The sequence below is a fragment of the Neoarius graeffei genome, chromosome 4 (assembly GCF_027579695.1).
Source record: "Neoarius graeffei isolate fNeoGra1 chromosome 4, fNeoGra1.pri, whole genome shotgun sequence".
NCBI classification, from domain to species: Eukaryota; Metazoa; Chordata; class Actinopteri; order Siluriformes; family Ariidae; genus Neoarius; species Neoarius graeffei.
The window spans coordinates 63,791,806-63,806,908 of NC_083572.1; the positions used below are offsets into that span (position 1 = coordinate 63,791,806).

The following is a 15,103-nucleotide window of genomic DNA, read 5'->3' on the forward strand; positions in this document are numbered from 1 at the left end:
GCTTTTTTGACCCAGTTCACCATTTTGACAACACACATCTAGTAAGCAGGAAAACACTGGGAATGACACCATCCAAGTGAAATATCAGGAATTATTCTATCCATATTCACTGGATATGAGCAATCACATGGCTCATATACAGTGAGGAAAAACAAAATGGCACAGTATTTTGCTAAATCAACCAAGGACAAAATAAAAACTCTACTCAAAAACAAAACCCCAAAATGTACAAAAAAAAGCAACAAAATATGGAATAAAAGTATTTGATGGTAAGAACATTTATTTCCCCAAGAATTATAGCATTTTTCACAATTTTCTATTATCATTTCACCGGTTTGTTTATATTGTAAGCAGAAATGATTTTGTCAGACATTTGGTATAAAGTTTTCATCGAATTTGCAAAAAAATATATATATATCAGCTTGTATACAACTCAATTTTGTGGAATAACTGTTGAATGTCACTCAGATCCACAATGTCTTTCATATGAAAAATGTGAGTTTTTTCAACATGAGAAGATAAACTTCATATCTTCAAGCTAACGTGTTCTTTTTATATCAACAAAGTATCCAAACTTCTCAAAACAACTCAATTTCCTCACAAGTGACACATAAAACACTCATCCGTATCTATATGTCCATATATATATATATATATATATATATATATATATATATATATATCTCAGTCCTGAATATCACCCGCATATCTGGGGGAAAAAAATTAAATCATTATTGTATATAATGGCAGAATACACTGAAGAGCCCTTAAAATTGTATTTCACTTGAAGTGCAGAATTTAATCAAATAACTGAAATGACATCATTTGTCCTTAACATCAGACAAACTGAGTCAAAAACATCCTTTCCCTTAATTTTTTTTTTAATGTTAGTTACACTTTGCAACTAGCAGATATGGTACACTAAAGTATATTCACAAGAATCTCTGCTTGTTCTATTGAAAAAGAACAGTTTTTTGGGTTTTTTTTTAATGCAAAATATACCCCAAATTATAGAATGACTCACTTCCTTGTTCAGACACCTCAAGACACGGTGGGTATATTAAGACAACCAGATCTTCTTTGTGCTGCTCCTTTTACAATTCCATGAAGGCAGTTCTTCAGTGAAAGATCATGTTCGATTGAACATAAATCAGTTGACCAGTTAGGTACAGTCTACTCCAAATGACCATCTCTCTGGGAAAGAAAAGACTGGTGCTTAAGGCACCTCATAAAGAGGATCAGAGAGACTTAGCAGCTCTCTCAGCAGTTTCAAATCCAATATGTAGGTTAGGCAGATGGTAAAACGATGCTCTGGCAGCTACGGTTTGTGGATCTGAGAGCTCGCAGGTAAAAGGTGTCTATAAATGCACAAGATCTCTGCTCTTAACAGTTGATGGTGGCATTCAACAAGGAATCAAGTAGCATCAGTGTCAATTATGCTTTGATGTCTCCACAGGAAATATTTTCCGTGTTAGGTCAATGCTATAACAAGACATTTGTTTTTTCCACTGAATGAGTTGGGTTCTTGATGAGTTAGAAATCATTCAATTAATTTGACCCATTTTAATTAAAACATATATTAAGCTCCTTTCTGCAGCTGTTAAAATTACAATCAACAGGGAAGTAAAAGTGATCTGAGATCAGCCCTTATTCATTGCGTAAACCTCCTTTGAACAATACAAAGCAGATGAGCCCTACAGAATAGCACAGCAGACCAAAAAAGGAAATGGCTCAAATATTAGGATTATTGTGCTGTCAAACCCTGAGCCAAAATGTAACTCTTTCACAAACCAAACAAAATCTAATGTACTATTTCAAAAAGTATATACTGTATATAGGTTTCCAGTCAAAGTGTATTTTAAAGTAATTCTGAAACACCAGTGATCATTGTAATACTGAAAGCATCTTTAACACACAATAAAACCACTATTCATACAAGACAATATTTTATCGTCAAATCATTTTATTCCATTTGCACATAAATGTACAGTTTTTGACTCATTCTTCACATTGGCTTTGGAGGAGCTCTGGGGGCAACACCCTGCAGAAAAGCAAAAAATAAAATTAGTGCAGAAAAGTTAAGAGGGGAGGGATGTGTCAAATGTGTGTGTGTGGGGGGTTCTTCACAAAGAAATTATAAGTATATGCAGTGTTTTTTTTTATTATTACTTCATCGCCTGATATAATGAAGCTTTGCAGTTTTATACATTCGTGTGCACAGATTTTGTTTAAAGCTATACAGCCTTTCGAGTTCATAAAATTTGGGAAATTTAGTTCCCTCTGAAATTTGGTCACTGTGATACACATTTATTTCTGCAATATCTCCCAAAAAAAAATCACATTCTGTGGCTGGGAAGTTATTTAAATTGAAGGGATTCCCTAGCAAATGACGTGCACGAAATTGCTCGCTTCACGCAGTCAAGCAGACAGAGGAAGTCTGGCGTGCACATGTGCAAGTTTACCTTGACCGTACACTGACGGTTACATCATTCTGTCACTAAACAAACAGCTGATCACGCCAAGGTGCTCGCTGACCGCCGATATTTATTAGTTTGGTCCTGTGTTTCCTTTCCTTCACAACATAACGTCTTTTTTTCTCACTTTCCGTTACTGTAGTCACTCTTTCACGTTTCATTCACACACATTTCCTCTCCTGTTTCAATTTTGTTTCCCCACAATGCCTTGCACGAACGGGGAGAGCACACCATGTGATGCATGATGTAGTATCTTGAAGTGGGTCACGGTGAAGCAGGAAAAAAACGGCGGAGAATTTTGGGCCACACGGCCCCCCAAAATCATTAATTGTTCTACAACCCCGATTCCAAAAAAGTTGGGACAAAGTACTGTACAAATTGTAAATAAAAATGGAATGCAATAATTTACAAATCTCAAAAACTGATATTGTATTCACAATAGAACATAGACAACATATCAAATGTCGAAAGTGAGACATTTTGAAATTTCATGCCAAATATTGGCTCATTTGAAATTTCATGACAGCAACACATCTCAAAAAAGTTGGGACAGGGGCAATAAGAGGCTGGAAAAGTTAAAGGTACAAAAAAGGAACAGCTGGAGGACCAAATTGCAACTCATTAGGTCAGTTGGCAATAGGTCATTAACATGACTGGGTATAAAAAGAGCATCTTGGAGTGGCAGCGGCTCTCAGAAGTAAAGATGGGAAGAGGATCACCAATCCCCCTAATTCTGCGCTGACAAATAGTGGAGCAATATCAGAAAGGAGTTCGACAGTGTAAAATTGCAAAGAGTTTGAACATATCATCATCTACAGTGCATAATATCATCAAAAGATTCAGAGAATCTGGAAGAATCTCTGTGCGTAAGGGTCAAGGCCGGAAAACCATACTGGGTGCCCGTGATCTTCGGGACCTTCGATGGGACTGCATCACATACAGGCATGCTTCTGTATTGGAAATCACAAAATGGGCTCAGGAATATTTCCAGAGAACATTATCTGTGAACACAATTCACCGTGCCATCCGCCGTTGCCAGCTAAAACTCTATAGTTCAAAGAAGAAGCCGGATCTAAACATGATCCAGAAGCGCAGACGTCTTCTCTGGGCCAAGGCTCATTTAAAATGGACTGTGGCAAAGTGGAAAACTGTTCTGTGGTCAGATGAATCAAAATTTGAAGTTCTTTATGGAAATCAGGGACGCCGTGTCATTCGGACTAAAGAGGAGAAGGACGACCCAAGTTGTTATCAGCGCTCAGTTCAGAAGCCTGCATCTCTGATGGTATGGGGTTGCATTAGTGCGTGTGGCATGGGCAGCTTACACATCTGGAAAGACACCATCAATGCTGAAAGGTATATCCAGGTTCTAGAGCAACATATGCTCCCATCCAGACAACATCTCTTTCAGGGAAGACCTTGCATTTTCCAACATGACAATGCCAAACCACATACTGCATCAATTACAGCATCATGGCTGCGTAGAAGAAGGGTCCGGGTACTGAACTGGCCAGCCTGCAGTCCAGATCTTTCACCCATAGAAAACATTTGGCGCATCATAAAACGGAAGATACGACAAAAAAGACCTAAGACAGTTGAGCAACTAGAATCCTACATTAGACAAGAATGGGTTAACATTCCTATCCCTAAACTTGAGCAACTTGTCTCCTCAGTCCCCAGACGTTTACAGACTGTTGTAAAGAGAAAAGGGGATGTCTCACAGTGGTAAACATGGCCTTGTCCCAACTTTTTTGAGATGTGTTGTTGTCATGAAATTTAAAATCACCTATTTTTTCTCTTTAAATGATACATTTTCTCAGTTTAAACATTTGATATGCCATCTATGTTCTATTCTGAATAAAATATGGAATTTTGAAACTTCATCATTGCATTCCGTTTTTATTTACAATTTGTACTTTGTCCCAACTTTTTTGGAATCGGGGTTGTATTGAGAAAAACTAATAAAATTGGAAGTCTGTGATTCGAATTCGGTAGCTTTTGGTCCACTAAACAAAAATAACTGGTTGTCAGGGAAAATTATTTTTATGACCTACACTTGAAAAATCTGAAATGCAGTCTATCTTTAAGGTGTATAGATGTTATTGAGCTTATCAGATGCTTACACTAGGCCTAAACCGTGGAGGTGGTGTCCGGTCCTTACGGGCCTCCCGAGAACGGTTCCTCACCACTTTACTGTGGATGGCACAGCTCACGCAATAATGCAGTTTCACATAGAGCTTAGGCAGCACATAAGCTATATAAGGGAAAGAACAATTGTAGTTACACATCAATTACTGACACACATATCAAAAAGCACCAACAATAACATTACTGTAAAATTCCAGCAGTCATATTTTAGCCAGTTTGGTTTCAATTAAGAATACGTGCATAATATGAGTAATTTAAAAAAAAAGGTAAATGGTTAAGTATTTAAACCTACAGTCAAATACACTAGCCTCCGAGATGTCCCTCACAGCTGCAGCCTCAACAATGTTCCTGATGACAAACTTCTTGATGGCCTTATCTTTGGGTACACACCGAGCACAGTTTGTGCAGCGGATAGGCTGGACATGCCCACGGCCCTTTTTGGCGCGTCCGTTATTCCTTCTCTTCTTAGTCTATTTTTTTAAAAAGTGCACATGCAAAACAGATGAAAGTAATGAAAAGGTGAGCATCTTGAGGTCTCAACTAGTGTTCACATTCCATTTTAAATGTTCTTGAAAGTGTGTGTGCTGGGCAGGATGCTGAACCTTAACGTGAACAATTGTGCATTGTTAAATAATTGCTAAATGTTCAACTCACATCTTGCTGGCCATTCATGTCACAATATGCAGAGATTTACCATCAACACATCCAGATATACATTAATATCAGTGCTTGGCAGTTGCAAAAAGTAGTGTCACTACTAACCTAACTAGAGCGGCGGTTACAATTATTGACACCTTTTCAGATTTACCAATAAAACACAATTTTACAAAAGGTGAGTTTCAGTTACAATAGTCATTATTGGTTAATTAATCAACCGGAAGACCTCCCTCGCTCTTTGATCTTGTCGCCTGATGACACAGCTCGTTACCTGAGATGGAATAGGTTTTTTAGCATGATCAGCAAGTTGAGAAAAACTCAGACGTTATCATTGCAGGTAAGCATGGTGGAAAGATCATGGATATGCTTTTACTTACCAAATTCACCGATATTTCATGATATCTGTCAAAACCTACTTTGTTTCTTACTCTTTCATGTGACAGTCGCCATTTTGTACCTAAATGCGCGTTTGAGAAGTCACGTGAGGTGTCGATAATAGTGATCACTTTCACCCAGTGTCCACCATTATTGACACCCTGTGGAATTAAGTGACATTTACAACTGTTATGGATCGATCTGTGTGTAACATTGTTGAAGTACTTTTTTTAAAAAAAATAAGTGCTGTGATTTATAATATTTTTTTCTGATTCATAACAGAATGGAATGCTTATAGAGCAGGGGTTTTCAAAGTGTGGGAGAGTCAGCCCCCCCTCGGAGAGCAAATAAACAACAGCGCCCCCCCCCCCCCCTTACAATTTTTGTTGTTGCTATACTTAATGTTCCATTCATATTTTTAACAAAAAATGGTTGTTGTACACATTTTTATTTTTTCTTTTACACATTTTAAACATCTGTGCTTTTCTTTTTAAAACATCTTGTTTTACACATTTTAAACATCTCATAGCATCGTTAGCTAGCACCTCTTGGCAGACAACACACTGTGGCAGTGGAGCATCTTCAGATCCAGTCCATGAAAATCCAAACTTTAAATAATCGTGGTCATACTTCCTTCTTATTTCAGTCCCCCCAGGATTCCGCGGGCCTTTTTTGTGATTGTTGCGGGCTAAAATGTCTGATGTTGCGGGGGTTTCCAAAAATTTGCGCTGAAAGTTGCGGTGTTTTTTAGGTTTTTGTTGCGATTACATTGCGGGAGGAAGTGAAAGTTGCAAGAAATTGTTGCGATTTTCTCTTTTTGTGATTAAAATTGAGTGACATGTTAAATATTAAGTTATTACTGAAAAACTATTGATTAAAAAAACAAAGACACTGAGAAATAGTCCTATAAACAACTTTACCAATATAAAAGATTACCAGGACTACAAACATGCAGAAAAATAGGCTTTACTTATCCAAATGCTCCTGTTGGTTCAAAAGTTAAAGTGCATAGAACCTCACAGCACAACATGAAGTTACCTTAAAATATAATATAAATGCCTCAGCTTTCATGTAAGAAAAAAAAAAACTATTAATACTAGTACTGTGTGCAGGCAGTCTCTCCTGAAGACTAAATTAAACAATAATTATAAACTAATAAAATAAATGGCTTATGGTGATGATACACGGGGCAACTTTTTGGGCAATGTTGCCGAGCAATGTTGCTGGCAACGGGCAACTAGGTGAGACACAGGGCAACTTTTCAGGGCAACTAACAATGGGCAACAACAGTTAGCAACGGCAGTTTACAGTTAGCTAAAAAAAAAAATCGATGTCTTAATTTTTGCTGTGACCATTTAATCAAGCTGTCTGTTGTTTTTTAGAGCTTTGGTGAGGTAAATTCCTCCATATAGAATATTAAAATAACAACTTACCAGCGTAAAAACAGATGAGGAGTCTCTCCATCTCTTCACTCCACTGACACTGAGCGGCCGCCATATTTGTTTGAAATTTCTGATCCGAACCTCACCGGAGGTCACATGACTCTATACTCGCGTTCTGATTGGCTTATCTCAAAAAGTTGCCAGAGATTATCAAAACCATTCAGAAAGAAACAATGTTGCCCAATCTCAATAGAAAAGAGTCAAAACGCAATTGCCCAGCAACAATGCTCAGCAACATTGCCCAAAAAGTTGCCCCGTGTATCATCACCATCAGGCTTCATAGAAGAAAAAAACAATTTGAACAGAATCTCACAGTATGATGCTGAAGCTGCCTAAACAATGGAAAATAAAATACCATTTTGGCAAAAACGTTGGCATCCATTAATTTCTTGTATTAAGTAAAAAATAATGTAAAGTGCACACAGTCCTTCACTGTAAACATAACACACTTTCAGTAACAGAATTTAAGCCTATATAAAACACTGACTTGCACATGCAGTGTTGCCAGATACTGCTGACGTTTTCCAGTTCAAAACCCGCCAAAATGCACTTGAAACTGCCCAATCTGGCAACACTGCGCGCATGCTGCTTCTCTTGAACGTATACATGGAAGTAAGGTGGAAGGTAGTTTGTCGACGTCACCTCAAGACGACGCCAACGATTGGTGAAATTTGCGGGAAAGTTGCGGTGATTGGATATAATTGCAACACCGCCCTGAATTCGCGTTGAAGTTGCAAATCGCAACATCGCGAAATCCTGGAGGGTCTGTTTTTTTGCTTGGCCCAGACTCTGTCTCCTCACTCACTGTAGTTTTAGGTACTAAAAATCGATCCATTTTGTCTCTGGCAAAGGCTAGCTGAAGTTCGCTCAATGTCCGCAATAGTAACTTATTCTGGTTTATTTTTCCTCACCTTGCGCCCCCCCCGAAGAACTCTGGCGCCCCCTGGGGAGGCGCGCTCCACACTTTGAAAACCCCTGTTATAGAGTATTTGGAATCCTATCACAATAAATAGAATTAGACCAGAATTAAATTCCTAGCATATAAAAAAATTACGTTTGAAATATTCAGATTTTTTTTTTTGCAGTTTGTTGTAAATATCTACCACATATTGCAATATCAGTAGATATTTTATATTTTGTTTCAAGGAACGACATGCGACCTTTGACCTGGATTTTCATGTGGTTACAGTGTCAACTGCCTGTTGACATTTATTGGTAAACTACAAATCTAGAAGTTAATACAAACAAACAATGAATGATTAACAAAATGTGATCTACGAAAATATTTAAAAAGTGGGTAGAAAGTGGAAAAAAGTTTGCGGTCGATTTTAACTCTCAAAAATATATATTTTTTAATTCCCATTTATGCAGCATACAAGAATCAAGGATGGAGATATTATCCACTCAAATTTATTTAAAAATAAAGGTTCTGCGTATCTGCTTTAAGGAAACAGCAAGGTGGGCAGCACACTTTGGTGTTGGTTTTTTTTTGGTAGTTGATTATCTAACTGGTTAAAGAGGATGATCAGGAGTGATGGCACTAGGTCTTGAGTATTTTATGTTGAATGAATGCAATGACGCAGTGAATTATCAATAGAAACTGTTAGTTCCATTTCAGAAATGTTACTTTTTTTTAAATAATTTGACAATAAAAAAAAAGGCTCATTGATGTTTACGAGCTAGACTTGTACAGAAACTAAAGCAAGCATTAACTGTATCTGTTGCTTTTGTTGTTTTACAACTGACTGCTTCTAACATAAAAAAAAACACAAATCTTTTTTTTGCATGCAAAAGCAAAAAAGCATGGAAACTTGATTTTAAGTTAGTTTAGTGACTGTAGAATAAAATCACCTGATTTTTCTGAATTTGACAAGAGAGCTATGGTGCTGTTACCTTTTCCCTTTCTCACATTAACTAGAGCAGCCTTTCTCAACCGGGGTGCCGTCAAAAAATTATATATTCTAACATTGAAATAAATAAAATGAATTAAAATTCCAAAAAAACGATTGTTACACTAACGCAGATCATCGCCACCTCATGCATCATCAAAATTTGTCTCACGGCCCCCTTTCCCATGTCACGTCATCACTGCCGGGGTCAGCGTGACTGCGTATATTTTATATGGGGTGCCTTGAGAATTTGCATACTTCGGAAGGGTGCCGTGACTGAAAAAAGGTTGAGAAACGCTGAACTAGAGTAACCGCCACACCAACACGTGCTGGTCACTCGAGTTTGTTGACGGTATAGTGGCTGGCTGCTTTATGTCCCAGGGCTCCCTCATGCCTGTGTTACTTTCTAGCTCTCCCCTTTTAAGCTGGGCATACACTGATTTTTTCAATCGCGGTATTCAGCTGCTGCTCACACTGCACGAGTGAATTGCAGGGGTAAACAGCACGCAGCTTACGATTCCTGTTCTCACACTATACGAGCTGATGCTCGGATGCGATGCTCAGGATTTCAAACAGGTTTGATTTTCATTCGATCGATCACGAGGAGGTCGTGAGTAGGGATGTTAACCGATGACCGTTTGACCGATGGTTGACCGAATCAACGTCAACCGGTTAATTTTTTTTTGGTTGTCGGTTAAAAAAAATCAATCGTTTTGAAGCTGCCGATTTTGGAGTGGAAAACCTGGAATTCTGTGTTGTAAATGCTTGGGGCATGCCATGCGGTGTAAGGACGACAGCTGACAAATCAAAAACACCCATTCAGTCATGTCCCGCCCTCCCGCCCCAGTTGAAGACAGCTGCCACTCGGCGAAAGAAAAGTCTCAGTGTTGGATTACATTCTACTTTGTAGACCACAGTGTTTTCTATTTCAACTTGTTTAAACCTGTTAACTTGTTAGCCTATGTATTTCCAAGAACAACTGTTTTTTGTGTGACCCTTGACAGAAGTTGACTGTATTTGTGAAAAATAAAAAAGTATCAGGCTAGACTTTTTAGCTTACAAATTACTATTCTGTTTTTTTTTTAATTATTATTAGACGACACATCGAGTTTAGTCCTGCCTTGGCCAGTGCATTCTGAAAGTATGTTTCGGTCTGTAGCCAACAATGCATGTTATTGCAGATCATATCTCTCCACACAAACTAAAGGCGCAGATGCCGACTTTTGGAGGGAAGGGGAGAGAATGAAATGACAGCGGTGTCTGAGGGGGAGTGACAAGCGCAGCTTTTATGTCTGTGAGCCAAGTCGGTGACGGCTTCAGAGCAACTTCAATACCATGCAGTAATGGCGTGTTGTTATTGGTAATGGCGTTATAACGATTGTAGCTAATTAATTAGATTACCCGGCATTATAACAGCCTTTATTTTAACGCCGTTATTCCCATCACTGAATGTTATGTACTTCTTCTAGCACTTGACTTTATTTTCAACGCCATTATGGCCAACTGAAACTGTCTCTAAGCTGGAGCCATTTGTCCTCCGCTCCAATACAAACCCCTCGACATCAGTGCCGTGTTCGACTAAATGTTTCGCGCTGTAGAAAAGGTAATGTGAGTGGAGGGCAGCGACTGGGACTGAATGTGCGGATGCTCGCGGTTAGATTTAGAATAGATTCTAATAATTCCAATTCTAGAATTTTAAACTCATAGGTTAACCGACTTTAACCGGCTAATGAGGCTTGGTGGTCGGTCAAGATTTTTTTTAGTTTTCGCCATCCCTAGTTGTGAGGTGTTAATCGCTTGTCGTTACCCCATGTATACTACACGATCCAAGATGCACAATTGAGCCAAAACTCGGCCCGATCTCCAAAATAGTCGCACAAGTAAAAATCGTGTCAAAACCGGGCCAAAAATCGCACAGTGCATGCCCAGCTTTAGTTATGCTGTCATAGTTAGTTTTGCCGGAGCCCCTGCTTGTACTCAGTGCAAAATGTATACTATTCCTACTTATTCAGGGGACATTGGGCATACTTAACAACCTATGTTTTCTCTCCCCCCCCCAAATCTGTCCCTCTGAGTTACATGTCAATCCTGGGATCGAGGTGCTGGCCTTTTCTGCTCCTCGGACCTGCCTGATCCATCCTGATGCCCTAGGTCTGATTGGAGTCTCATCACATCGTTCCTGTGGAGGACGGCCCCATGTGGACAGTCGAAAGTTACACTTGGAAGACGCTCTGGACTCTTACAGTAATGCTTTTGTGGCTGAGGACTACAGTTGACTTGCTAACTTTAGGACTGCAGTTGTCATGAACAGCTTTTCACTCAAGTTTTCATCAATGAAGAGTTATAACATCAACGAAACTGACTTCATGTTAAAACTGTCGCCCAAATGAGGATGGGTTCCCTTTTGAGTCTGGTTCCTCTCGAGGTTTCTTCCTCATGTCGTCTGAGCGAGTTTTTCCTTGCCACCGTCGCCACAGGCTTGCTCATTGGGGATAGATTAGGGATAAAATTAGCTCATGTTTTAAGTCGTTCAAATTCTGTTAAGCTACTTTGGGACGATGTTTATTGTTAAAGGCGCTATACAAACAAACTTGACTTGACTGTATCCTAATAAAAGTATGCCCATGTGATAACCAAAATGACATAGCCATTAATAGTTTATTTATTTAAATCATAGCTATTTTATAAAGTTTAAATACTAGGCTGATTCGACGCGCCATCACCCAAAGCGGTGCAAGTCTGCAGCTCCACGCTGAGGCCTCCTGCGAGCATGAGGAGCGGCGCATGGTCACACACTCGCCTCTCCTCCCAATGCACACCGCCTACAGCGCTTATTATTTATATCTAGTTTATCCAACACTTTAACAGAATAACAACGCTTCATAGCCACAAACTTTTTCTGCCGCAGCACTGAGATATGTAACGTTTATCTACATTAGCAGACATGGTCAACACATTTCAGCACTCACCATCTTGGAAAGGAGGCAGGAAAGAGAACCGGAAGAGGCGGACCGGAACTGGAATAACGTTCTTCCTCCGCGGAAAAAAAAAGACTCTGGGTATTTTATCATCTGAAATGTAATAATTATGAATACTAATTTATGTTAAGTGACATAGATTTGTGTTTGACATTTTTTTTGTCAATTCGAACAAACAGTGATTTAACATCATTTCTGAACTGGAACTAAGTCATGGCGGAAGGATATCGCGCTGTTGTCATGATGTGATGAGTCCAGAATGCATTGTGAATGCAGCAATTTTTTTACGTTGAATTTATACAAATGTTTGCTGGCTTACATGTATTTTATTTAATCTTGTATTTGCTAAATCCTTAAAAAAAAACTATCACCATCACTACCCTGGTTTTTCTTTTCATGATGACAATAATAATCTCATTATCTCTAGCCGCTTTATCCTGTTCTACAGGGTCGCAGGCAAGCTGGAGCCTATCCCAGCTGACTATGGGCGAAAGGCGGGGTACACCCTGGACAAGTCGCCAGGTCATCACAGGGCTGACACATAGACACAGACAACCATTCACACTCACATTCACACCTACGGTCAATTTAGTGTCACCAGTTAACCTAACCTGCATGTCTTTGGACTGTGGGGGAAACCGGAGCACCCGGAGGAAACCCACGCGGAGAACATGCAAGCTCCACACAGAAGGGCCCTCGCCGGCCCCGGGGCTCGAACCCAGGACCTTCTTGCTGTGAGGCGACAGCGCTAACCACTACACCACCGTGCCGCCCCTAATAATACTAATATTATTATTATTATTATCAGAATCAGACTACTTTACTGTCCATTGTGTAGTGGTTAGCGCTGTCGCCTCACAGCAAGAAGGTCCGGGTTCGAGCCCCGTGGCCGGCGAGGGCCTTTCTGCGCAGAGTTTGCATGTTCTCCCCGTGTCCGCGTGGGTTTCCTCCGGGTGCTCCGGTTTCCCCTACAGTCCAAAGGCATGCAGGTTAGGTTAACTGGCAGTGGCGTGCACAGATAGACACGAGGTGGTGCTCAAGCACCTGGCCCTCTGCCCTCTGTCCAAAAAAGTGCCCTTTTGAATTTTTTTTTTACAGTTTACTGAGGCCAATGTCGACATGATCTTTTAGAAAAGCCGCGGCATTAAAAGCGTGTGTGAAAATAATGTCCCGATGTGTGCCCCCTCCGCGCACACACCGGACCTCTGTCTCTCTTGCTCTGTCACGTGAACAAGCGTGCAGTGCATTCAATGTGAGGTTGCAGCAGCATAGCGTCCTGGAAGCCACGGCCTTGTCATAGCGCAGACAACACATCGGGCAGTCAGTCAGCTCTTCCCCTGCCCCACCAGCCAGGTAACACATGAATCAAGTGAAAATGTATTGTTTGCCCTCTAAGCCCAAGCTGTAATTATTTTGTCGTGAAGTAGCCCGTCTCATACAGAAACAACTGCACATGGCAGCCTTTGCCAGCTTATTTGCTCCCTTTCCATATGGAGAAACAAACTGAACAACATTTTAAATGTAGCCTAAACCATTGAGGCAACCCCACTCTCCATCAATTCCGACCTGTTTTTATAACATGATTAAGAATATCACGTTATGCTAGTATGCACGCCGTTATGCAAATAAAGGAGAGCTCCGTTGAGCCCATTGAGTGTGTATATTTCATTACAAATTTTAAGATGATCTCACGGAAATCTGTGAATAAACAGTCTTGAGACTCAAGTCAGTGACGGGAAGATCAGACTTTCAGACTTTATCAGACATTTTAAAGATGGAACTACAGAAAAATACCCAAAATTTTGATATGATTATGAACACAAGAGGAGGGTTAAATCTCAGACTTTTATAATAAGGCGTTCCACATGCGCAAAAAAGTGCCCTTTTTCCCCCCAGAGCACTTGCCCCCCAAAATGTCTGTGCACGCCACTGTTAACTGGTGACTCTAAATTGACCGTAGGTGTGAATGTGAGTGTGAATAGTTGTCTGTGTCTATGTGTCAGCCCTGTGATGACCTGGCGACTTGTCCAGGGTGTACCCCGCCTTTCACCTGTAGTCAGCTGGGATAGGCTCCAGCTTGCCTGCGACCCTGTAGAACAGGATAAAGCGGCTAGAGATAATGAGATGAGATTATTATTATTATCAGAATCAGACTACTGTCCATTGTGTAGTGGTTAGCACGGTCTCCTCACAGCAAGAAGGTTCTGGGTTCGAACCCAGTGGCCAGCGAGGGCCTTTCTGTGTGGAGTTTGCATGTTCTCCCCGTGTCTGCGTGGGTTTCCTCCGGCTGCTCCGGTTTCCTCCACAGTCCAAAGACATGCAGGTTAGGTTAACGTGGGGTGGCCTTGGGCTGAGGTGCCCTTGAGCAAGGTACCTGACCCCTGACTACTCCCCGGGCGCTCTGTTGTGGCCGCCCACTGCTCTGGGTGTTTGTGTGTGTGTTCACTGCTTCAGATGGGTTAAATGCAGAGGATGAATTTCACTGTGCTTGAAGTGTGCATCTGACAAATAAAGGTTTCTTCTTCTTCTTCTTCTTAAGCCTCACTCGCAACCCGCCATAAGTGTTTTGGACACGCATGGGTCGCGGTGAACCTGGGGGGAAGTTTGGGGGAGGAGTCCAGCCAAAGAACTTGTCAAGTACAGGTTGCACACCTGACTTCCTCGAGGCCTGGGGAAAATAGGCCATTTGCAGGAATTGGTCATGGGCCAATTTTTCCCGTAGCAACAAGCCCGTAGTGGGCAAGCTAACTTGACATTCCTTGACAACCATAAGAGTTTGACTGGCGATGCGAAGCAATCCATTTCTATAATAGCTGTTTTTATCTTTTCTACTGTCTTTTTTGACCCGAATTTTCATGTGTACTTGGAAAAAGTTTGTGGTTTTAACTTCTGTCATAAATTAAAGCGAATCATTGGGCGTGAAAGAGTTTTTTTTTTTTAATCTGCTTCTTATTGGCTAAAAACACATCTACAGATATATCTGTATTTATTTTCAAGAATCTTCACACATTAAGTGAATGATAAAGGTAGAAAAGGAGAAATTATAAAAAAGTTGTAAACATACCTGAGACAGGGGCGTAGCTGGGGGGGTCCTGGAGTGCCCATGACCCCCCCCGTCGGACCATACATTTTTTCAATAGCCA

At 40.5% G+C, this 15,103-nt stretch overlaps 1 protein-coding gene across 1 annotated transcript; it reads right to left on the reverse strand.

Annotated features, from left to right (window-relative positions):
* Positions 1 to 1,945: 1,945 nt before the first annotated feature.
* On the reverse strand, positions 1,946 to 12,010 carry rps26l (ribosomal protein S26, like). Its single transcript, XM_060919468.1, has 4 exons — positions 11,952 to 12,010; positions 4,912 to 5,089; positions 4,595 to 4,725; positions 1,946 to 2,041 (listed from the first exon to the last, which is right to left on the reverse strand). Exons 1-4 carry the CDS (start codon positions 11,952 to 11,954, stop codon positions 2,006 to 2,008), a joined length of 348 nt encoding a protein of 115 aa, XP_060775451.1. The 5' UTR covers positions 11,955 to 12,010; the 3' UTR covers positions 1,946 to 2,005.
* Positions 12,011 to 15,103: the final 3,093 nt, after the last annotated feature.

Bases quoted from the DNA above. Each gene is read 5' to 3' on its own strand.
- rps26l (XM_060919468.1), bottom strand. The intron at 4,726-4,911 runs GTAGGTTTAAAT...TCCCTTATATAG, and splicing joins GGAGGCTAGTGTATTTGACT to CTTATGTGCTGCCTAAGCTC. The intron at 2,042-4,594 runs GTAAGCATCTGA...GCTTTTCTGCAG, and splicing joins CTCCACGGTTTAGGCCTAGT to GGTGTTGCCCCCAGAGCTCC.